We start from the raw sequence: 23214 nt of genomic DNA, 5'->3' as shown, positions 1-23214 counted from the left end.
AAACCCTAAAACCCTAAAACCCTAATAAAACCCTAATAATAATAAAACCCTAATATCAATGAGTGCAGGTACAGCAAAGATTCCCAGGAATGTGAGTCGATAGTGCCACGATGCAGTGTCCTTTTCCCCTTCTGGGTCCAGATCCACATTCATGGAGGCATACGCCGTCGGCAGCTCAGTGAAAATCTCCTCTCGTTGAGGTGGCTGGTGCTCGTGATAATATGCGCGGTACCAACGCCAGATGATTTTACCCATGCGTTTCGGTGTCATATCAAAGTACATGTCCGTGCGGGCACCACAGGCATACATCTCAGCAAAACATGCTGCTTGCACGGGCTCGAGATTCGGTAGGGGGTTGCGGTCAAGGACTTCTAGGTATATCTCGTTCAGAGCAAGCCGACGGAAGGCACAAAACACGCTCAGAGCTAGAAGATCGGCACCCGCGTCGATAGTGCCCTTCTGAAGAATGGATTCGAATACTGTGGCTAATTTGTCGAGAACTTCTGCCTCTCCGTTCATAAGAAGAGCTGGCAACCGAGCATCAATCTCGAGAAACAGCGCTTCGGCAGCCGAGGCATCAGGACACCAACAGCCCTGTTCCCTGAGCCACGCGAGGCGTGAGGAGACCAGCTCCGCTGCCGAGATCTCTCCATCTAGATACTCACTTGAGCACTGAGCACGGAGTTGTGCGAGGGTTGGGGCTTCCAGAAGTTGATATTCACCACAGGCGCGAAGTTTGGCAGACATTTTCATCGGGTCATCATGGCTTGATAAGGCCAGTCGTCGCAGCCAAGCCAAAGTCTCTGCCGGGGTAAGCTGTTCGATATCATCCACCATGCGCTTAGGCAACCCCCACGTTTCCGATAGGGTCTGGTTCTCTGCGGCCAAGGCCATCTCTGCCAAGAAGCAGCGAGAGCGGCTGAACCCTCTGTTGGCCAGGTACGTGTGGAGAATGGTTCCGGTGCGATCTTGTGTCTTTCCCGACAGATAAATGTTTAGCACGCCCATGCTTGAATCGAGATCGTGCAGGCCCCAAATCTGACTTCCAAGACGAGTGCGGAAGCCCGAATGCAAGCCGACGTAAATTCGAAGACGGTCATTGTCGTCACCCCTGCAAACCGAGAGGAGGTCAACCAAGTCCTTAATTGACTGCAGTTCCGACGAAAGATAGGTGTGCGAGTTCTGTGCCTTCAGCAAGGCGCGCAATGGCTCGGTTACTTGGCGAAGATCTTCTGCATTGAGGCGTTGAAGCAGATCGAGGTCTCTAACTTGTCTTTGGCCTTCGACGAGGTCCGTGACATCCTTGGATGTGCAATCCAGACCAATCTGAAAGCATGCGAGTCCGGTATAGCTCGCTCCAGCAGGGGAAACAGACAGAATATCTGTTTGTGAACTTTCGGTTCTTCCAGACCATTCGAGTCCCTCGATCGCAGTGCCTGCACTATCGGACTGTCGAGATTTTACTGGAGGCGACAGCGCAAGCTTTGCCTTCAGGTCCGGGACAAAGGACTCCAACGATTCGTACGTTTCGTCATATCCGCACGGCGTTTGGCGGATCTGTGAATAGTCAGCTTCCATGTCGGGCTCACTTACCACGAGTTCACGTAAGGGCTCTTACCTTGTCATTCAGCCTCCAAACGTCATGCGCTTCCAAAACTTCGCCGCGCTTCAGCCACATCATAGCCCCCAGGGGCTCCTGTGTCACTGTTCTTGTGACGGCAATATCCGCATTCGTTAGCGCAGACTGGGGTGCGATCCAACACAGAGCACTGTTGTAGTTGCACCACTTGAAGCTGCGTCCGAGAACATGATGCGTGAGTTCGACGTTGTCGTCAATCGTATCCCACATAGCAATAGCCGAGTCGCCAACAGCTTTCTGGGATGCCACGGCCCGCATGGCAGTACGCATCTCGGCCATCTGGAAGTAATTGCGCCTGTCTCCATTTTGCAAGATCGTACCATTTCTATAAACCACGCCACGAATTTGCTGCATGTTGATGGCCCGGCCTTGCTTCTCACTGAGGTAGGCCGGTGGCGCCAATTCCAGCCATACGGCTAGCCCAAGGTGGTTCATGTACTTGACCAATTCATTTAAGATCACTGGTTGGAAATGCGCGTGGCAGTCGGCCAAGAGTACCCCGTGGAAGGGCGATGTGCTGCTCTGGTCGCGCTTGATAGTACTGGATAGCGTCTGGACAACCGTTTCCAGAGCTTGGAGGGCTTCATCATTGTTGCGACAGGCATCAGAGCGCACTAGACTTCGGACGTCAAGGCGCGTAAGAATGTGCGATGACGTGCAGTGACCCGTAAGCGCATCCAAAACCCCAGGTTGGAGGGGATCTACGACGAGAATATCCCATTGCGATAGCAATTGAGATTCGGCAGGTGTCGGAGGATTAGAAAACCCGCCGAGAAAAACACCAAACGATTTAAGCTCCTTCGCGGGCGGTTTCTCCGACGCAAGGGGGGCATTGTTTGTTTTGAGTTGGTCCAAATAACGGGCAATGGCCGTTGGGACCACGGAGAGTTGATGCCGCCTCTAAACTCCCACCGCAAAAGCCAATCGTCAGCGCATTCCTCACGGCGATAAACGAGATGAAGGACAGCACAACATACCTGCCAGACTCTGTAGATCTTTCGAGCTATAAAGCTCAAAACGAATACAGCACCAAGAACAATAGTCGTTAATAAACATGCTGCTATCACCTAAATGTTGCGACAGTCAGAAGAAGGACGGGAGACAAGGGATTTGTTTTCTTTTTCTCAGAAGAAAATTCATAAGTACCTTATCCCACCATGTTGTGGTCATTCGATGCCATCCCACGGCATCCAGACCCAGGTATTCCAGTCCCATGGTGGCAGGCAGCTTGTCGAACACTCAACACTGCTGCTTGACCCGACTGTGGACGGGGTACCTAAGTGATTATTATTATCTAGGGCGATAAGAATCGCTGACCACTCAAGTCAAGCTCCCTTTCAAGCCGCCAAGGGAGGCGCCATCTCTTCATTTAATATAACTATTTATAGCAGATGCATGTATCTCTGGAACCTACCGCTGACCCAAAGAAAAAGACAAAAAAAAATCAAATGTGATTAAAGGGTCTAGCGCCAGCCAGCAGAGCAGGCGTTAGTTTAGCAGCCAGCACCAAGCATAGCGGGAGTTTCCCTTTCCCGTTACGTTCTTTTTTCTCTGCTCTGACTGCATTCCTTCTTTTGGGCCCTCGAACCGACAGGGACTTCCCAGTGGACTGGTGGGCACAAAAGCGGCGCTAACGTGGGGGGGTCTATGCATGTCTGACTCGAATACGGGGCTCTGGCTGCCTTTGCTGTCCTCGCCACGCTCTATGCACCTCAAAAGCACGGTCTTCTTGTCAACAGCCTCGATTGCCATTATGTCCCAATAGCACTCCATCCTTGGTTGTTATCGCGCCACATGGCGAGCGAATCACAGCTGTCTAGTTCCTACGTTAGTCCGGCGAGTCCGGGACTTTGCTCTTGGCCGGATTCCCCCCAGGTTTATATCATTTCCTGCGCGCTGTCTATCTAGGTCGGGCAGAGGCCGGAACTCAGCTTGCGTCTTTAGCTAGACTATACTCCATCTTCTCAACTAACCCTCGCCAGCTCGGACTGGCTGCCGCATGGATGCCTCGCCCTAATCTCACGCGCCCCCGGCGACCTTGGTGCATCGCCATTTCCATTGCCATTGCCGTGGTGATCATTATTGTCATTGTTGTTCCCTGCGCAGTCCTATTAACTCGCAAGCATGGTGGTGAGAAGACGAATGTTCTATTCCCATTATACATCTACCCCACCAATGACAGTACATGGGATCCTTTATATGAATCGTATGTTGAACCTGAAACACGCATCCCCGATTTCATTGCGCACGGTGACTGACAGTCCCAGGGTCACGACGCACCCGGACCTGAACTTCACGGTCATCATCAACCCCTCGAGCGGGCCCGGCTCCAGTGCGTATCCCTCGGAGGAGTATACCTCCTCAGTGGAACGGCTCAGTACATATTCCAATGTACGCAAGGTTGGATATGTGCGCACAGCTTATGCCACGCGCAACATCACCGCTGTGCTGGATGATGTCGCCACTTATGCCGGGTGGGCAAATCGATCGCTGACACTAGCGATGGATGGGATTTTCTTTGACGAAGCCCCCTATGACTACTCGGCAGCAAAGGCTGAGTACATGCAGACGATCAGCGAGGCCGTCAAGAGTTCGTCGGGATTGCGCCGAGATCGCATGGTAAGCGAGACCGCGGTTCGGGTGCAGCAAGAGAGCCGAAAATTCTCTTGCTATGACGATCCCAGTGGCTAACTTTTTTTCTGGCGGATCTGCCCTTTAGGTGATCCACAATCCCGGTACCATTCCGGATAGTCGCTACGAGAACAACGCAACGGACGTCACAGTGGTGTTTGAGAGTTCCTATCAGGATTTTCACACGGAAAAGCACAGTCTGAATGCCATGGCGTCGAATCGCACGGCATATGCGTATATGCTGCACTCGGTACCTGACAATCTCAGCAACGGCACGTTGCGCAGTTTTGTCAACCAGATGAGCCGAAAGGCCGAGTACCTGTTCCTGACCACGTTGACGGAAGACTACTACGAGAGTTTCGATCCGGAGGGTGAGACCATCTGCAACGTGATGCCGACCTGAATGATGAGTGGTGGGTTGATCCGCCTGTGGCTCCCGCCGCACCAAAATTCGATAACCCTGGGACGGTCGCTTTCGATGGAAGTTCGAACAACGCTAGGTTTTGTTTTTTCCTTCGACTAGAATCTGGCGCTAAAAGTGGAAGCTCCACTTGGACCAAGATACGTTGGTGAGTTGGCCAGGTCAGGTTTTCCGATCGGGGATGTGATTGGTGTGAGATACACCAACTGCAGCCGGCAGGGGAAGGTTTGCAAGGGAAAAGCTTGGAGACGCCGTCCAGGCCTTGGTCCATGGTTTAGCGCGGGAATGGCGTTGTGGTACTTTTTCTTCTTTGCTTTTTCCTTGGTTTTTCGGCTTCTGGGCAGGCACAGACAGAACAAGAGCTAAGAGGCTAACTCGACTATATCACCCGAATGCTATTGTGTACAGTAATCTCCCCCCCACCCATTCACAGTGTCTGCCTTGGGCTGCGGTGTCCACGCCGTTCTCTTGGCTAGCGACTTCATGTAGATGAATTTATGCCATGGTATCTCGTATAAGACTGGTAGTTGATTGCTGAAGACAAAACCTGGCCACCGCTAGTCCCCTTTCTCTCTTGTTCTTGTTGTTGTTGTCTTCCCAGTTTTGTCTGCCCCAATTTCCCTCTTCCAGAGCCAACTTCCCACCTCTTTCCACCTACCTCTATTCCCCATCCAGCCTTGCTCCGATGGCCACCATCACTACCACCACCACGCTTCCCAAATCGGGCGTGCTCGTGCCCTTGTATATCTATCCCTTAACGCCGACCACCTGGGATCCACTTTATGACGCGTAAAGTTTACCTACCTACCTACCTTCTTTCTTGTTTGCTTGCTTTTTTTTCCTATTCTCTATCTCTCTGGTGTATCGCCTACATTCTATTTTCTTCTCCTCGCAAAGTGACTGATGGAGAGAGGTGTGTACTGTGTAGAATTGCTGCCTATCCCGAGCTCGAGTTCCTGGTGATCGTCAACCCCAACAGTGGACCGGGTGCCTTGCCGTGCCCCGATGCCAACTATGCGCGCGAAGTGGCCCGCCTGAATGCCTGCCCTAATGTCTATCCGGTCGGCTATATCCGCATCGACTACTGCCGAAAGCCATTGGCCGTGGCCTGTGAGGAGATCGATCGCTATGCCAGCTGGGCCGCCGAATATGCCACGACGGGTTTAGGCGTGGGTGGCATCATGGTCGATGAGACTCCCAACCACTTTAATGCCGCTCAGGCCGAGTATTTGCGCGCGCTTCATCGTCACATCAAGAATTGCTCGGGGCTTCTCCGCGATCGATTGGTAAGCATTATGTTGTTCTTTCTTATTACGACTGTTATTATTATTATTATTATTATTATGACTATTATGATGGTGGTGTTTTCCTTGGTTCAGCCACTACCCCTCTCTCTTTCTCCCCTTCCTCTACCTTGGTGGAGGGTTATGAATAAAAGGAAAAAAAAAATCTGACAGCTGTTCTGCTGTCTCATTTGACACCCGACAAATCAGGAAACATGGAACAACGTGGTTGATTCATTCTATTCTATTTTAATAATGATAATAACCATGACGATGATGCAGGTGGTTCACAACCCAGGCACCCCCCCAGATCCCGAGATGGCCGATGCAGGCTCAGATCTTCTGCTGGTCTGTGAGGAGCCATTTGCACGCTGGCAAACCAATGAGGTACAACATCGTCTAGGCGAGCTTCCCTATCCTCGCGATCGCTGCGGCTACATGGTCACGGAAGTCCCGAACCATCATTTGCCTGCTCTGGTGCGCGATCTGCGTCGTCGTGCCGCCTACATATTTGTCACGGAAATCGTAGGCGATTTCTACGAGCGCTTTGGTCCCTCCAGCTGGGGCATGTTGGTGGAGTCTCTTTCGGAACAGGCACAGTAAATAGTTAGTTAGTCAACTACAGTAAAGAGAGTATCCGCTTAGTTAAAAACTGGATCCCAATCCCTTTTTGTGTGTGTCTCCATCATCTTAAAACAAGGGGAACCATGAACCGGTGGAGTCCGGAAACCCCCATCAACTTTTGCTGGCCCTGTATTCTGACTCGTCAAACGTGTCAATTTCGATGGGTCGCACGCAAGGGCGCCCCTCTCTTTTTCTTTTTCTTTTTCATCTCTGTGTCTCATCGGTTTTCACGGAGATGCAGTACTCCGGATAGTCATGGCGGATTTCTTTCCCTTTCTTTTCCTCGCCCCCTTCTTGGCGCTGATCGGGATGTTCGGGCATTCGGACATTTCTGGAAAGCCACTTTCTGCGAGTACAATACGTTGTTGCTTAGCTAGACAGGTAGCCTGCAGTGGCTGAGAGGCAAATAAAAAGAAAAGAAACGAAAAGGTTAATTCTTACAAATCACAATTTCACCGTTTCCTCTTCGCCTTCGTATCTGCAGGTCCCCATTGCCTGACGCCGAAGGTGCAGCTTCAGGTACGGAGGACACCTCACCGGCCTTCGATACGAAGAGGCAAGAAAGGCAGGAAGATAGGAAGATAGGAGAAAAGAAGATGCGCTGGCCCTGCACGGTTGAAACTAGGGCTTATTCCGACTGAGACCTGCATGCTTCAGTGACTCTCTCCTCGCAGCAACAATTTCTGCCATGGATCACATTTTCACCCTTTGGAATCACGCCAGACCTCATAGCAGACAAGTCTCCTTGACATCAAGGCAAGCAAGTCGGTCCAACCTGTCAGACAGACAAACAGACCTGGCCAGGCTCCCAACTAGCTCAGAAAATAGATTAATTGTCAGAACTGCCGCCGTCATGCCAGGGAGCCGATCCGGTAAAGCCAGAGATGGCCAACATGGGTCTAATGCATACTAAAGCACCACTAGATAAGCTACTGCAGACCCAGAACTGCCGTCATCTCTTCCCTTTTCATTCCTGCCCCAATGCCTTCCTTTTTCCCCCTTAGTCTCTTCCTTCACCCTCCAGTAGATGTAGAACTAGCAAGCCCGCGCTCGAATCTTGAACCGCCAATGCCTTTTTAGCCTGGCCGGCTCGCGTGGCCTAATTGATTCGATGTCAATTACGATCGCCAATTATCTCCCAAAATAAAACCACAAGGCAGATCCCGGCTCGTCATGTCCTAGACACACTTTGTCGCTTGTCGCCGCCTGGTCGTCGGACGAACATGAACCACGCTGCGTTCGTCCCTCACTAGGGCGGCAGGCGCCGGTCTTATGTGGTAGGCAGACCGGGCCAAGGACACTGACTCGATGGCGATGATGAAATCATCGGGCTCCTGTCAACCGATGCCGGCATAGCGTAGCTGGAGCGATGAGCCCTGAACACGGGAAAGGGGGGAAGGGAGGAGAAAGCAAGTGGAGGGCAAGTCCCACGATCTCAAGTACTTCCAGTCCGGGTTTCGCCCAGCCAGAGTAGCTTTTCTGTAGTGCTTAAGTTCGCGAATTATACTGGCCTGGTGAGAATCTAGACTTGTCAAAACTCGCGAAGAGAGTTCGTGGATTATATTGGCCTCGTCATCATCGTGGTCTGATCACGGCTGCTGCTGCTGCTATTGTTATCATTGTTATCCATACCTTTGTAATTTCACCATCAGCTGCGCCATGTCTGTTATCTGTACCTCTGAAGGAAGCTCGCCGGTGCCCACGCCCTTGTTTTCCGCGCCTGCGACACCCGAAACCGAGCGGGACGAGTACTTCGACGAACCTTCACTGCGGCTAGAAGATGACGCCCCATATGTACTCGTCACCGGCGGACTGGGGTACATCGGCAGCCACACCTCTCTGGAGCTGCTCAAGGCTGGCTACAACGTGATCATCGTGGATGACCTGAGCAATAGCTTCGACCACGTCTTCGACCGGATCCTGCTAGCAGCCAAGCAACACTTCATTCGAACAGGCGGCCACTGTCCGCGGGCCGAGCTGAGATGCATCGACTTTCGCGATATGCCCGCCATGCGCGCTCTACTGGCCTCGTACACAGTGGAGTCCTCACCAGACACCAACCATAACAGCACTCCATCCCGATCCAGAATCACCGGAGTGATCCACTTCGCCGCCTTCAAAGACGTCAACGACAGTCTGCGCAATCCCCTCAAGTACTACCACAACAACGTCACGGGCTTAGTAGACCTCGTCAGCCTACTCGCAGACCACGACATCAAAACCTTCATCTTCTCCTCTTCAGCCAACGTCTACGGCACATTGGCCCAGAATCACGGCACCCTGCGCGAGGAGCACTGCGTGCACCAACCAGAAACCTATCACAGCGCTTCCTCTGGCGAACCCATAACATCCGAGCAAGGCTGCACGGGAATTACAAACCCTTACGGCCGCACCAAATGGATGGGCGAAGCCATACTCTCCGACGTAGCTGCCTCCGATCCATCCTGGACTATCATAGGTCTCCGATACTTCAACCCAATTGGATGTGATCCATCGGGTCTTCTGGGCGAAGATCCCCGCGGGACACCCTCGAACCTCGTCCCCGTAGTCGTGCAAGTCCTGACGGGTCAGCTGCCAGCTCTCTCCGTCTACGGTACAGACTGGGCGACTCCCGATGGCACTGCTATACGTGACTTTATCCACGTGTCGGACGTGGCGCGTGGACATACCGCAGCCCTGGCGGCTGCGCTGGCAGGGAAGGTAAAGACGAACTTTCGCACGTTTAATTTGGGGACGGGGCGAGGGCATTCTGTTGCTGAGGTGGTGGCTGCTATGGAGGGCGTCAGTCATCAGGATATCCCGAAGCGGCTGGCCGACAGGAGGCCGGGGGATGTGCAGGAGTGCGTGGCGGTGCCGAACAGGGCGGCTTGTGAGTTAGGATGGGAGGCGGAGAAGTCCTTGCAGGATGCGTGTCAGGATTTGTGGCATTCGTTGAGGGGTGGGGGGTTGGAAGTGATGTTGGATTGATAGAAAATGGAAGGTCGGAGGGAAGGGAAGGGTTGGAACGGTGCATTGTGGGTTTGATCGTTTACTCTGTTTTGGTTTGGTTTGGTTAGTTCTTGTTTTGGTTTGATCTTATAAAGGTCCGTACATAATCTACGTCGTTTGGTTTGGTGTACATTGTCATTGTCTTGGAAATGTCTGTTATGGATGAGATGTACCATGGATGATGCATGTGGTCAGCACCGGTATTGATTTTAACAATTAGTTGTAGCATTTTGTAGTAACATTCTCTTGTCTATGTCTCTAGTGAGCCCCAGATCATCCAAATGTGATCTTGTGTATTCATTGTCATACTACAGTACGCACCTAGTACCTAAGTTGTTCTTCAGTGTCCATCCCCACTCGTTCATCACCACATATGTATATAACTACCATGGACCAGCCATATACCTCCACACCCAGCCCTTACTACCTAGTATCTATCCTCCCCACCACCACCCCTCATCACATTATATCTGTCCAGTCACAATTAAAATCAACCATCCTATAAGCTCATCGCCAAGCACGCCCCAGTCCGGTCCACAATCCGGGAACCCGCCGAGTGGCTGCCATCAAGGTTTCACAAGAAAGGACCGAGCCGAAGCCACCCCGAATGCAGGCCACACACACACACAAAGAACTTTAACCTTGTGCTGCAGTCAGAACTGAAAGAAAGATACGGGACCTGCAGCGGTTGATGCAGTTAGATGGACGGATCACATCACCTGCAGGGCCGCGTATGCCTCAGAGGGGCTTATCTTGGGCAGTTGAAAGGTGGCCGCGTGGCAGGGATGTTGGATCTTTATTTGTTGCATGTGATGAAGTAGCTTGTTTTAACGTGGAAATTGGTATATGTATCGAGTAGGTACTGTTTTAGACTTTGTGGTAAGGTTGGCAATATGCGTACGATGAAGCCGACACGCTTGCTATCATAATCGACATCTTTCAAAGGTCGACACACGGGAATTTCTACTTTTGCGATTTGGATTCTCCGGGAAGCATGACTCCGAATATATTCGAGTATTGGTTCTTCAATGCAATACGCTCGAGTAGCCCAAAATCATTGGTGCTACCAGCATACATCTGAGGACCGAGGATGGCTACAGAGCCGTCAGTAACATCCATAATCCGGAGCAATTCTTCGCATATGACTTTGGCAATATCTTACTGTGCGGTGTATCTATGCTGGCAATACATTCCACTTCAAGAAGGCATACCTCTTTGCGCAGCATAAATGAGAGGAGATGTACACTGCACCTTAATCGAGTAGCGTACTCTTAGCCAGTTGGAAGTCTGATATCGTCAGACCCCGCCAGCACAGACCACTATCCATAATGAGAAACATCTATGTGATCGAAAGAACGCTGTCTATATGTTTCCGGGCGAAAATTCAGATGGTACGGAAAGCAATATGAGTGGCGGGCATCTTGTCAGACACTGCATCTATCTTCAACAAATAGAAGGACAGAAATCTTGGCACACATCCAGCTGCTTTAAGACCATCATATGGATGGATTGATATGTTCTACAATTTATCCTCATATTCTTCGTACAGACAAGCAATGCTAATGCCGATCATCCGCGAGATTCCGAGTGGTTCGTTTTGCCGCTTAGTCAGGACCAGCAGCCACGATCCCAACGCATTAGAATTGGAGATAATGGCGATAATTTAATTCCCTCCGATCTGCTGCCTGTCACCCATAGCAGCACCTCATCATGAGGCGCCGGACTCGTCGCAGTCTCTTCCATCTGGCCATCTTCGTCGGAATCCTCGGTCTCATCCTCTTCCTCAACCGGCCATCCCCTCCCGGTCGGCCCTTCGCCTGGACCACCATCACCTATGAGACCACCGCAAAGCAACTCCCAGAAGCCCGGGGCCAATGTCCCGGGCTAGCCAAGACAGACAAGCCCGTCCTGGTCGTGTCGCGAGTCACAGCCGATGCCTCGGACTGGCTCGCACCGCTCGCAGAGCAATACCATCTCTGCGTCTACACAGCAGACGCACCACTGGATCCCCGTAGCACGCACTTGCAAGTGCCCGCCAACCGGGGCCACGAAGCGATGGGCTACCTGACCTTCCTGATCGACAACTATGCCCAACTCCCCGCCACGGGGATGGTATTCGTGCACGGGTCCCGCTGGGCCTGGCACAACGATGCGCCGGACTACGACAATGCCGCCCTGCTGGCGGCGTTGAACATTTCGGCAGCGCTAGCTCCCTGGGGATACCACAATCTCCGCTGCGACTGGAGCGTCAGCACATGTTCCCCCAAGACACCCGCGCAGGGCAGCCTGGAGCTATCTATGCAGTCGGTGCTTGAGCCGTGGAGCGCGCGGACGGCCTCCGACGTGGCGCTGCCAGGTGCACTAGCCAACTTATTTGGCAAAGACCAGATCAGCTTGGAGCTGGAGAGCGCGCGAGTGCAACTTGGTCGGAACGACGCGGTGCGCGCTCAGTGTTGCGCGCAATTTGTGGTCAGTCGCGAGAGCGTCTGGCAGCACACGCGGGACGAGTACATCGCGCTACGGCAGTGGCTGCTGGATGGCAGCGACGATACTCAGGCTGGAGCAGGAGGAGCAGAAGGAAGAGGGGGACGACGATCCCCGTCGGCCCGCCGAGCAGCACCACGGGATGATCGCATTGCCGGTCGGATATTGTCGTACGTGTGGCACATCTTATTTATTCGGCGCGGTGCTCTTCATGCCGATGGTGGATCAGCGGCGATCGACCTGGAGCGACTGAATGGCATTGCGTGTCCGCGGGCGGACGAATGCTATTGTCGGTTGTATGGCCGGTGCAATCTAGGCCGATGCAATGCCGGTAGTTGCTTTGGGCAGTATCAATTGCCTCCGGATTTCAAGGTCCCTGCGTGGGTGACTGAGAAGGGAGGGGAATAAAGCAGACAGTGTACAGTGGTTGGAGTCATTGTTTATATAAAGATTTCTAGAATGAAGATATCACGTTGTATCCCTTGCTTCCCTTGGACGAGTCACATGATAGTAGCCTGAGGCATAAGAAATGTATTGTCTCAGGCACACAGGCCAGCCATGTTCCTGCACTCCAGGCTCTCGAGGATATTGGAAAACCCTCCTTCCCAGCATCAGGCAACAGAATATTCCACCTTTCATCGTCTACCTCTCCTACTCCGTCCATGCTGGCAGACCTCCATCCCACAGAATTAATCAATTGTCTTCTCCCCCATGCCGATCGCTGATGATCTATGACCCACTGCGGGGTACTAACACGGGTTGTGCTTCCTGCTCTCCTCATTTCTGCCTTCCTCCATAACATTGGCATCCCAATCATAGCGTGCCAACCCCGGTCAGTTCTTAATTGAAGTGGAGACTCAAGGGTTCAGTGCGGAGTAACAACTACCGACCGGGGTGTCTTCCCTCCCCCTTGTTCTGCTTCAACATGGGTTCGTGGGCCTCTTCATATCCCACAATGGGCATTTGCTGAGAACAGATCTACTGGAACAGAAGGGTATGTGAATATCAGGAAATGTCTAGCTAAAAGGAAGACTTGAAATGAGAAGTCGAGGGTATACGCCGATAGCAGAAGCCTGTACGTTCATTCACAAAGCGCAGGTCCGCAGAAGGATCAGCTGCCCGACGAAAAGCTTATACACGGGACCCCGTATGAGCCGACAGCTCTATGTCGCCCATACAATCCTCCGATGTATGCACCAGGTATGATACAGGGCTAGGAGGATACCGAGGCTCCATGGCCCGGCCCGCTTCTCACCTGCCGTGATCTTCTGCCGGTCTATCGAAACTTTCTTTCCCAGGAACTCCTGGCTTCTCTCACTGGCTTTTCCGGGGTAGCCACTGACAACTGCAATTGCATTTCCGCAACCCTCGTTCCCCAGACCGGTGCATGTGGGGATGACAACTGTGGCTTGTAGTCGAATCATTGACGTTCAGGCCGTTTCAAAACGCGGGGGAAGCAAACGATGGTCACAATTTCTCCGAAGATGATGTCGAGGCTGGTCACTAGTCCATCACATTCCGCAATGTGTCTTGCAAGGAGCAAAAATATGGAACCGCCCTGTTGATCACTACCTATAAGAAGAGGAACCTCCTGTGACTCTGTTTTTCGTGTTCTGCACAGGAGCGTCCCATCTTCCCTTCTCATTGTGTCGCTTCCCCCCTCTGAGCTTGCAAAATGAAAGCAGCAAGTCTCCTATCCCTGGCATTGCCTGGAGCAGCCCTCGCTGCGACCGACTCCTTCCAGTCACGTTGCAATGATTTCCAGAACAAGATCGACATCGCCAATGTCACCGTCAGATCGGTCGCATACGTTGCTGCGGGGCAGAACATTTCCCAAGCGGAGGTCGCCTCCACGTGTAAAGCATCGGTGCAAGCCAGTGTCGACCTGTGCCGGGTGACCATGAACATCTCGACGTCGGATCGCAGCCATCTCTGGGCTGAAGCCTGGCTGCCACGAAATTATACCGGTCGCTTCGTGAGCACGGGGAATGGAGGTCTAGCCGGATGTGAGTGCCGCGCCCAATTTTGGGCTGTGGTCTCCCCGTAGATCGTTCACTTATGAAGGAATTTGCTGATTCCCATATTAGGTGTTCAAGAAACGGACCTCAACTTTGCAGCCAACTTCGGTTTCGCCACCGTGGGCACAAACGCTGGACATGACGGAGACACGGCCAAATACTTTCTCAACAACTCGGAAGTTTTGGCCGACTTTGCCTATCGCTCAGTGCACGAAGGTACCGTGGTGGGTAAGCAACTAACTCAATTGTTTTATGATGAGGGGTACAACTACTCCTACTACCTGGGTTGCTCCACCGGAGGCCGCCAAGGTTACCAACAGGTCCAACGGTTCCCCGACGACTATGACGGAGTGATCGCGGGCTCCGCGGCAATGAACTTCATCAACCTAATCTCCTGGGGCGCCTTCTTGTGGAAGGCGACGGGGTTAGCCGATGATCCAGACTTCATCTCTTCAGATCTGTGGTCCGTGATCCACCAGGAGATTGTTCGTCAGTGCGACCCGGTCGATGGAGCTTTGGATGGGATCATCGAAGACCCTGATTTCTGCGCTCCGGTCATCGAGCGGTTGATTTGCGACGGGACTACCAACAGCACCTCTTGTATCACCGGAGCGCAGGCAGCTAAGGTCAACCGGGCCTTGAGTGATTTCTATGGCCCCGACGGGACGGTGTACTACCCGCGCCTGAACTACGGGGGTGAGGCCGACGCGGCTTACCTTTACTTCACGGGGTCGATGTACAGCCGGACCGAGGAATGGTATAAATATGTGGTCTATAACGACACCACCTGGAACTCCAGCCAATGGACGTTGGAGAGTGCGAAGCTGGCCCTGGAGCAGAATCCGTTCAACATCCAGGCGTTTGATCCCAACATCACGGCCTTCCGGGACCGGGGTGGCAAGCTGCTGTCCTACCATGGCACGCAGGATCCCATCATCAGCTCTACGGACAGCAAGCTCTACTACCGACGGGTAGCGAATGCCCTGAATGCCGCGCCGTCCGAGCTAGATGAGTTCTATCGGTTCTTCCAGATCTCTGGCATGGGCCACTGCGGCGATGGCACGGGAGCATCGTATATTGGCCAGGGATATGGCACGTACACCTCCAAGGCGCCCCAAGTCAACCTGCTGCGCACGATGGTGGACTGGGTGGAAAACGGGAAGGCGCCAGAGTATATGCCGGGCAACAAGCTCGATGCGAATGGATCGATCGAGTACATGCGCAGGCACTGCCGGTATCCGAAGCATAACGTTCACACGGGGCCGGGGAACTACACCGATCCTAACTCCTGGACTTGTGTATAATTAGCGGTGGTTCTCGGTTGGGTGACAAGTAGTTGAAACCTTTCTCAAATGCCATGTCGAATATCGCTTCTAGCTTCCTTCTATCAAGTAAATTGATATATAGAGATGCGCTGATCGCAGATAATCCACCATACATTCCGGATCATAGTAGTTGAGAGAGATGCCACCATAACAGTATGACACTGGCATCAAAGACAGACGAGCAGATCCAGAAAAGGCAGGTGCGACCGATGCGGAAGGAACGAACGGGATGCCGACTGTTGTTGACGCCTGAGGCCACAACTATAGAAAATGCTGCTGCCTGGACGAGACACAGCGAGTTACGGAGATCACGTGTAAGTGGAGCTTGTGGCTCTGGTCGGACTCGGACCGAGATCCCGCTGATTCAGCAAGCCAAGACCGCCAATCGGTAAATCCTCTCCCCGCTCAAGCTTCCATGCAGAAACACCCGATGCAAATCATCATCTCCGTTTCAGCTCTTTAGCTATGGCCGTCACTATCAACGAAGAAGTATGCTTTTCCAATGCCACCAGGAGACTTCGGAATAATATTATCGGCACAAAAGGGCTTCCGGAAGGTAGCAGCCAAGCATCAATGTCAATAGCTGCCGACATTCCACCACATGAGACGCAATGCACGTCTGACATTTGGGTTCGGCCAAGCCACGTCTGATATTGCTTGTGTGCAAAGCTTGGCTTCACAGCTGGCAATGAGCAATAGATACTACCGCTATCTCGTCTCTCATAGGATGTCCTGTCTACCTTTTGCATGCATGATTCCGTACGGTTCAACAAAACAGTGGCTTGTCAGGCACCACGGCTAGTTATTCACTTTTCTTTTGTTCGTCTCATCCACCTCCTTCAGGGACTATTTACAGGGTCGATAGTATAAATAGATTTCGACTAAGACTAGTACCGAGTACTCCATACCGATTACCAAAAATATCGCTATTGAGTCCCTAGTTTTACCCTTGTAGCTTTGCATTTCTCCATCCTTGTCGGCAATTCATCCATCCAGGATTTAGTCGAGTCATTCCTCTTCATGGTGGTGAACACCCACTGGAGGCAATATATATATCCGCCATCCCTGCTGAACAGCCACACTGGGTGGATGTATCGAGACATCCACCCCAAAAATAGCAGCGGAATCCTGTACAAATTTTGTACAATCAATTTTGCCTGTTAATTGAGCCTACGATTTCCAATTCCTGTGCTCTAATTCTACCTATCTGAGACCTGGTTATGAATGCGCGGTGCTAAGTGTCAAATGTCGGAATATGCGTGAGACATGGATGGCCACGGAGCGCCACGCCCAAGGGTGATCCGCCCGCGTGTGGAGCCAGCCAGTCGAACGCTGGGAACGTTGCGATTCAGTTACCAATTACTACACTACTAGTCGGACAGGGAGTCCGTAATCCACCACTGCAGTGGTGCCTCAGGCGAGAGGATGAGCCCTGGAAGACTATTTACCCCCTTCGCTTGGAAATTGGACCGTTGCTCCATAATAATCGTATTGCCAAGATAACATTTTAATTCTCTACCTCGAGAGGAGGGTCGGACGATTGAATATATAAGAAGAAGAAGGGGAACACCAAGTGAGAAGTACAATTTTCCCCTTCGACACCGAAACACCCAGGTTCAACATTGAAGTCAGCCTGATGGGAGCCTACCAGTCCGCCGTTTGGCCGAGCTGGTTGCTGCCTGGCACATGAGTGGTGATTGGCCTAAGAGCTTGACACTGACCCCCTTTCAATTCCCCCTTTGGTGCTCGCTCCTCAAGTCAGAGACGACGATACTAACCACCCGAGACGAGGAAGGTGATCCTGGCTCAGATGGTGAAACTGGCGTTGCCTTGGGACCTGTCACTTTGGTTACCGATAATCTTACAGCCTTACGTGGAAAACGAGTCAGCGCAACTGCATGATGCTGATGATGATTCATTCTATCGCGCGCGCGAGAGAGCAATTGCTCAAAGAGTTTTCTCAACGACGACAATCATGTCCTCATTCTCTTTAGCTTCTGCTCTGTCGGCTTGACTCCTTTTTTTTTTGCCGTTTCTCTGTTTCTTTCCTCTCAATTTCCCCCCTTCTCAATCCAGTCAGTCCATTGAACTTACTTGAATGGGAACTTGCCGGAAATGGAATTCAGCGTGGCCGAAAATCTCCACTGTGGGTCACGCGATGTTCGCTGGCCCCAACGGCAGCCAATCATGACAGGAAACTACCTCGCTTGCTCGGAAAATCGGCCGGACCGGGGTCCACCGGCTGCGCGTCTTTTCGGGGGAACCTCTGCTTCTTTCGCCTTGTTCACCTTCATTTCCACCTGCACCCACGCTTGCTGCTGCTCGTCTTTCCATCCGAACTCGCATATTCGCATGGCTGCTCGGTCTTAGCTACCATAGTCGCTCGGACTAAATCGCCGCTAGTAGGCATCCTCATTCTTGGGTCCAATAGGATCCCCCCGGCCTTCGTCATCCACTGGATCCGATCCGGGAACCATGACAGTCCGCCGAATTTTCTCGACGCCCACCTTCAACGCCCACCCATCACATCATCCTGTCTGCCCCCTCCTCCGTCCTCGTCGTCGCAATCGTTTTCCACCGTCAACGCGGCCACACCCTTTGCCTCTTCCTGCCCAAGAGCGCTATGTTGGAACCCTTTCTGTATTCTCCGTCGAGTCCGAGGGATCAGGGTCATGAGCCCGTATAAATATATCCTGTCGACCATGGGTACCCGTTGATGGAGGTGGTCCCCCGGATAAGGATTTTTACTCCCGGTGGAGCCAGGCTGCTGACGACAAGAGATCTTAAACATCCGCTACCGACAAGTCAGGACTGTCGCTGGCCATTTCCAGTTCCTGTGCACCGCCCGGCGTGGCTATAATGCTGGTCTGCATTGTTCCTGGCGGGCCAAAAAGGAAAATTATCCTGCTCCCACTGCGACGGACAAGCATCATCTGGCTACTATTCTGGTATCGCCCCCCCGGTCCGCCAGATATATCGCACACTGTAAACATGCATCCTCCGCCGGATTATCGCCACTACTTTCCAAGGCTTAGACTTTCATCCCCCGCCATCTCGTCCTCTTATTTGCCCTGTCCCGTAGCTGCTTCGTTCCCCCCTATATATAGTTCTTGGGCACGTATCCAATGGTCCATGGGTGCTCCACTCCTCTAGCAGTTGGTTTATCTACGCCCTAGCCCAATTGACGGTTGCGTGGTACCGTTGTTGTCCCCAGCCCATTTTTTTCCCCCTAGGCCCTCTTTTTCTTCCCTCCTTTGGGGGGCTCCTGTTTATTTTTGTGCCCTTTTTAATTTTGCAGTGTTATTTTTGGGATCCTTCTTTGCCCAGCCCCAGAACCTCCCTAGAACCCTCGTTATACTTTTACCCTTTCCTTGTTTGCCTCAAGAAGACCACCCGTCGCAACTTCCGGCAATCCCATCTTCAACCTTCAAGATGGGTACGCCGACAAACCCATACTCGGCCCATTCGCCGCGGGAAAGCGAAAGCAGCTATTTCTCCCACACGTCTCCCCCCCATGGTGTGAGTCTGTCCCGTCAAGCTGGCCGCCCGTTCAATACCTAATCGTGATAGCTCCAAACTTACCACTCCGAGCAACATGAGCACGACGAGCAGGAACAGTCTCTGCTGGAGCGCAACAATTCCAGTCACTACGGCACGCCCTTCGATGATCCTGCCGTGTCGACAGACTCCATCCGTCGCTACACTCTGCACGACGACGGTCCAGCGGTCTTCGCCGCGCCCCCTTACCAAGAATCCGAAGCCGCTTCCGAAAACACCTTCCGTGCCCGGAGCAATGGCGACAAGGCTTCCCGTGAAGGGAGTCGCGCGGGTGCCCTGCGCCGTTACGGAACGAGAAAGATCAACCTGGTGCAAGGTTCCGTCCTGAGTATCGACTACCCGGTGCCGAGTGCCATTCAGAACGCCATCCAGCCCCAATACCGGGATGCGGAGGAGGCCTTCTCCGAAGAATTCACACACATGAGATGTAGGTGCCATGCGACTAGGCGGAGATGGCCAATTGTCCGGCTGACCAAAGCATCGCAGACACGGCCGCCACTTGTGACCCCGACGAGTTCACTCTGCGCAACGGTTACAATCTCCGGCCGGCTATCTATAACCGGCATACCGAGTTGCTGATCGCCATCACCTACTACAACGAAGATAAGGTCTTGACCGCGCGTACCCTTCACGGTGTCATGCAGAACATCCGTGACATTGTCAACTTGAAGAAATCCGAGTTCTGGAACAAGGGTGGCCCTGCTTGGCAGAAGATCGTGGTCTGTTTGGTTTTCGATGGTATTGAGCCATGCGACAAAAACACACTGGATGTGTTGGCGACGATTGGTATCTACCAGGATGGAGTCATGAAGAAGGACGTTGACGGGCGGGAAACCGTCGCCCACGTTGTAAGTTTTGCTTCTTTCCACTTTCCTCCGCTGCCGCTGTGCAGACCGCCTTTGGACCAGCGGGGATCGGCACCACAAGGAGTCCGATTGTGTACTGACCATCGCAGTTTGAATATACTACCCAATTGTCCGTCACTCCGACGCAGCAGTTGATTCGGCCCCAGGGCAATGAGTCGACCAACTTCCCCCCGGTGCAGATGATCTTCTGTCTCAAGCAGAAGAATAGCAAGAAGATCAACTCCCACCGTTGGCTGTTCAACGCCTTCAGTCGTATCTTGAACCCGGAAGTCGTCATTCTGTTGGATGCCGGTACCAAACCTGGTCATAAATCTCTGCTTGCTCTCTGGGAGGCCTTCTACAATGACAAGACACTTGGTGGAGCCTGTGGTGAGATCCATGCAATGCTGGGACAGGGCTGGCGCAAGGTCGTCAATCCGCTAGTCGCTGCGCAGAACTTCGAGTACAAGATCTCTAATATTCTCGATAAACCCCTGGAAAGTGCATTCGGTTACGTCAGTGTCTTGCCTGGTGCATTCTCTGCCTATCGGTATCGTGCTATCATGGGCCGTCCGCTGGAGCAATACTTCCACGGAGACCATACGTTATCAAAGCGTCTTGGAAAGAAGGGTATTGACGGCATGAATATCTTCAAGAAGAACATGTTCTTGGCCGAGGATCGTATTCTCTGCTTCGAATTGGTGGCCAAGGCTGGCTTCAAGTGGCATCTCAGTTACGTCAAGGCGTCCAAGGGTGAGACCGATGTTCCGGAAGGCGTGGCTGAATTCATCAGTCAAAGACGTCGTTGGCTGAACGGTTCTTTTGCCGCTGGTCTGTATTCCATCATGCATTTCGGTCGTATCTACCGCAGTGGTCACAGTATCATTCGCATGTTCTTCCTGCACATTCAGATGATCTACAACGTGTGTCAACTGATCATGACCTGGTTCTCCCTTGCTTCTTACTGGCTCACTAGTTCCGTCATCATGGATCTGGTGGGTACGCCGTCTACGAGTAACAAGAACAAGGGTTGGCCATGGGGCAACGATGCGTCGCCCATTGTCAACAACTTCGTCAAATACGGTTATGTCTGGGTTCTTACGCTGCAGTTCATCATGGCTTTGGGTAATCGGCCGAAGGGTGTCAAAATTCCTTACATTCTGTCCTACCTTTACTTCTCCCTCGTCCAGTTGTACGTCCTCATCCTGTCGTTCTACCTGGTCGTGGGTGCCTTCAACGGTGGTATGATGGACTTCAACTTCGACGAAGGCGTTGGCACATTCCTCTCCTCGTTCTTCAGCTCCAGCGGTGGTGGTATCGTCCTGATCGCCTTGGTCTCCACCTACGGAATCTACATCATTGCGAGTGTCCTGTATATGGATCCCTGGCACATCATCACCAGTTCCTGGGCCTACTTCCTGGGTATGACGACCTCGATCAACATCCTGATGGTCTACGCGTTCTGTAACTGGCACGACGTTTCATGGGGTACCAAGGGTTCGGACAAAGCCGAGGCACTGCCTTCCGTGCAAACCAAGAAGGACGACGACAACAAGCAGAACTTCATCGAGGAAATCGACAAGCCGCAAGCTGATATCGACAGTCAGTTCGAGGCAACGGTGAAGCGGGCGTTGTCGCCGTGGATTGAGCCAGAGGAAGAGGGCGGCAAGAGTCTGGACGATGCGTACCGCAACTTCCGTACTGTGCTCGTGTGTCTGTGGGTGTTTAGTAACCTGCTCGTGACGCTGTTGATCACCGCCACTGGAGTAGACAAGATGTGTCTGACGGTACGTTCCCTCCCTGTTCTCTGGTAAAGCTATAACTCGTAACATCATCTAACGAAAGTCCAGAACACGTCCACCACCCGTACATCCTGGTACTTCGAGGTCATTCTGTGGATCACGGCCGGTCTGTCGTTGTTCCGTTTCATTGGCTCGCTGTGGTTCTTGGGCCGGTCGGGTATTCTGTGCTGTGTGTCCCGGCGCTAATTGCGAATGCGTTGGGAAAAGAGAGCGCACCGAGACCTATTTTTCTATATACCTATCCACCTACCTACCTATCCTGCATGATTATGTCGTGTTATCAAGCGCGTGGTTCCATGGGATTGTACATTTATGGACCTGTTTGAGTGTTGTTCTATTTTGTTTCCCCTTCTATGCAATGATAATAATAGAGCGGTTTTGATCTGTCCGTGGACTCGTTGGAATTTAGAATAGCTGAGATGATTGATAAAAGAATGACATGACCAATTGCATACTACCAGTTTACTGTGGGAGCAGAGTATTAATCCCATTCGAAGAAAAGAAACAATAACGCCAATGTAACCACAGAATCACCAGCTGCCAGCAGAACAACCAACCATCCAACCCCAGACCCATCAGCCTACCCAGCCAAAGCTAGAGCCAGCTCCAGCTCCAACTTCAAGCATACTTACCAACCCTACCCAAATCTGCAGAACTTTGTTCCCATAAACCCTCTCACAGGGAACCACAACTACCAACCACCCCATCCGTCATCTTTCTTCCCCAATTCCTTCTTCACAGTCGCACACCCCTCCACATCACCCGCATGAGCCTCGAGAAGCGCCTCCAACGACAGCCTGGTGATATCGCACACCTCCTGAGACGAGATATTGCCCACCTCAATCTGCAAATCAAGACAAGCCTCATGAAAACAATGAAGCTTCGCACACACTACGTCCATCTCGGTCCGAATGTCCTGTGCTTGCTCCCCCAGAGCCATTAGCTTGTCAGCAATATCCTGATATGCCTTGAGGTTCTTCTCATAGACCTTTTCGCCCTGCTTGATGATGTCGAGAGCGGTGTCCACCCAGGGTAGATTCTCGCGAGTACCATCCCAATTTTCGTACTTCTGCTTGGGATTTCCCCACTCATGGAGGTTATCTTCGGGGCAGATGGTCGATTCCGCTCCGGTGGCGGCGGTGGCGGGAGTGGTTGCGGATTCGAGTTGTTCCACCAGGACCTTCAGGTTAGCGAGGAGGTGGGCGGGGATGGTAGGCTTGGTGGTGGTGGTCGAGGTAGTGGTAGTGGTGCGCTTCGCGTCCCGGGTTGCGAGAGTTGGGGAAAGTATAGGACGTTTCTTCTGCGGAGTGGAGCTGGAAGATGGCCAAACAACCGAGGGCGCGGCGGAGGAGGTGGAGGGAGTCATGGCGAAGGGGAACTTGGTTGACGCGGCACGGTTGGTCAGGGCTTTGGAGAGGGAGTCCTTAAAGGTCTCCCGTTTGATATTGATCTTGGTGTCGTCCATCGTTGATGGAGATGATTGGGGTCTTTGAGATAGATGATGATGGTTTAGAAGTTGGGGAGATTGGAAGGAAGGTGTGAGTGGATGGAAGAGGGAGGAAGGTAGAAAGGGGGAGATGAAGGCGTCTTTAAGGT

General features: G+C 52.4%; 7 protein-coding genes across 7 annotated transcripts; 5 read left to right on the top strand and 2 right to left on the bottom strand.

Annotated features, from left to right (window-relative positions):
- Positions 1-21: 21 nt before the first annotated feature.
- BO88DRAFT_458717 (uncharacterized protein) lies at positions 22-2854 on the bottom strand (the record flags this gene model as incomplete). Its single annotated transcript, XM_025711063.1, has 4 exons — positions 22-1557; positions 1619-2539; positions 2617-2706; positions 2786-2854. The coding sequence occupies 4 exons, from the start codon at positions 2852-2854 to the stop codon at positions 22-24; spliced, it is 2616 nt and encodes an 871-aa protein (XP_025557625.1).
- Positions 2855-3642: 788 nt separating this feature from the next.
- BO88DRAFT_430197 (spherulation-specific family 4 protein) lies at positions 3643-6577 on the top strand (the record flags this gene model as incomplete). Its single annotated transcript, XM_025709223.1, has 5 exons — positions 3643-3845; positions 3907-4258; positions 4359-4591; positions 5620-5977; positions 6257-6577. 5 exons carry the CDS (start codon positions 3643-3645, stop codon positions 6575-6577), a joined length of 1467 nt encoding a protein of 488 aa, XP_025557624.1.
- A 1680-nt stretch (positions 6578-8257) lies between these two features.
- BO88DRAFT_352502 (udp-glucose 4-epimerase) lies at positions 8258-9565 on the top strand (the record flags this gene model as incomplete). The annotated part of the gene is made up of 1 exon (XM_025703591.1): positions 8258-9565. The coding sequence occupies one exon, from the start codon at positions 8258-8260 to the stop codon at positions 9563-9565; it is 1308 nt and encodes a 435-aa protein (XP_025557623.1).
- Positions 9566-11265: 1700 nt separating this feature from the next.
- Positions 11266-12505, top strand: BO88DRAFT_408985 (DUF3431 domain-containing protein). The gene has a single exon (XM_025707843.1). It carries the CDS (start codon positions 11297-11299, stop codon positions 12476-12478), a length of 1182 nt encoding a protein of 393 aa, XP_025557622.1. The 5' UTR covers positions 11266-11296; the 3' UTR covers positions 12479-12505.
- A 1240-nt stretch (positions 12506-13745) lies between these two features.
- On the top strand, positions 13746-15502 carry BO88DRAFT_491959 (tannase/feruloyl esterase family alpha/beta hydrolase; the record flags this gene model as incomplete). Its single annotated transcript, XM_025712887.1, has 2 exons — positions 13746-14076; positions 14158-15502. 2 exons carry the CDS (start codon positions 13746-13748, stop codon positions 15390-15392), a joined length of 1566 nt encoding a protein of 521 aa, XP_025557621.1. The 3' UTR covers positions 15393-15502.
- Positions 15503-18845: 3343 nt separating this feature from the next.
- On the top strand, positions 18846-21804 carry chsC (chitin synthase C; the record flags this gene model as incomplete). The annotated part of the gene is made up of 5 exons (XM_025711062.1): positions 18846-18932; positions 18984-19398; positions 19458-19819; positions 19927-21603; positions 21667-21804. 5 exons carry the CDS (start codon positions 18846-18848, stop codon positions 21802-21804), a joined length of 2679 nt encoding a protein of 892 aa, XP_025557620.1.
- A 505-nt stretch (positions 21805-22309) lies between these two features.
- On the bottom strand, positions 22310-23083 carry BO88DRAFT_420069 (uncharacterized protein; the record flags this gene model as incomplete). The annotated part of the gene is made up of 1 exon (XM_025708424.1): positions 22310-23083. One exon carries the CDS (start codon positions 23081-23083, stop codon positions 22310-22312), a length of 774 nt encoding a protein of 257 aa, XP_025557619.1.
- Positions 23084-23214: the final 131 nt, after the last annotated feature.

Source organism: Aspergillus vadensis (genome assembly GCF_003184925.1).
Source record: "Aspergillus vadensis CBS 113365 unplaced genomic scaffold BO88scaffold_36, whole genome shotgun sequence".
Lineage (NCBI taxonomy): Eukaryota > Fungi > Ascomycota > Eurotiomycetes > Eurotiales > Aspergillaceae > Aspergillus > Aspergillus vadensis.
Note: the sequence above shows the minus strand (reverse complement) of the source record. Positions and strands in the feature narration are given on the sequence as shown.

Excerpts from the sequence above, each read along its gene's own strand:
- BO88DRAFT_408985 (XM_025707843.1), top strand. The coding sequence starts at position 11,297 with ATGAGGCGCCGGACTCGTCGCAGTCTCTTCCATCTGGCCATCTTCGTC.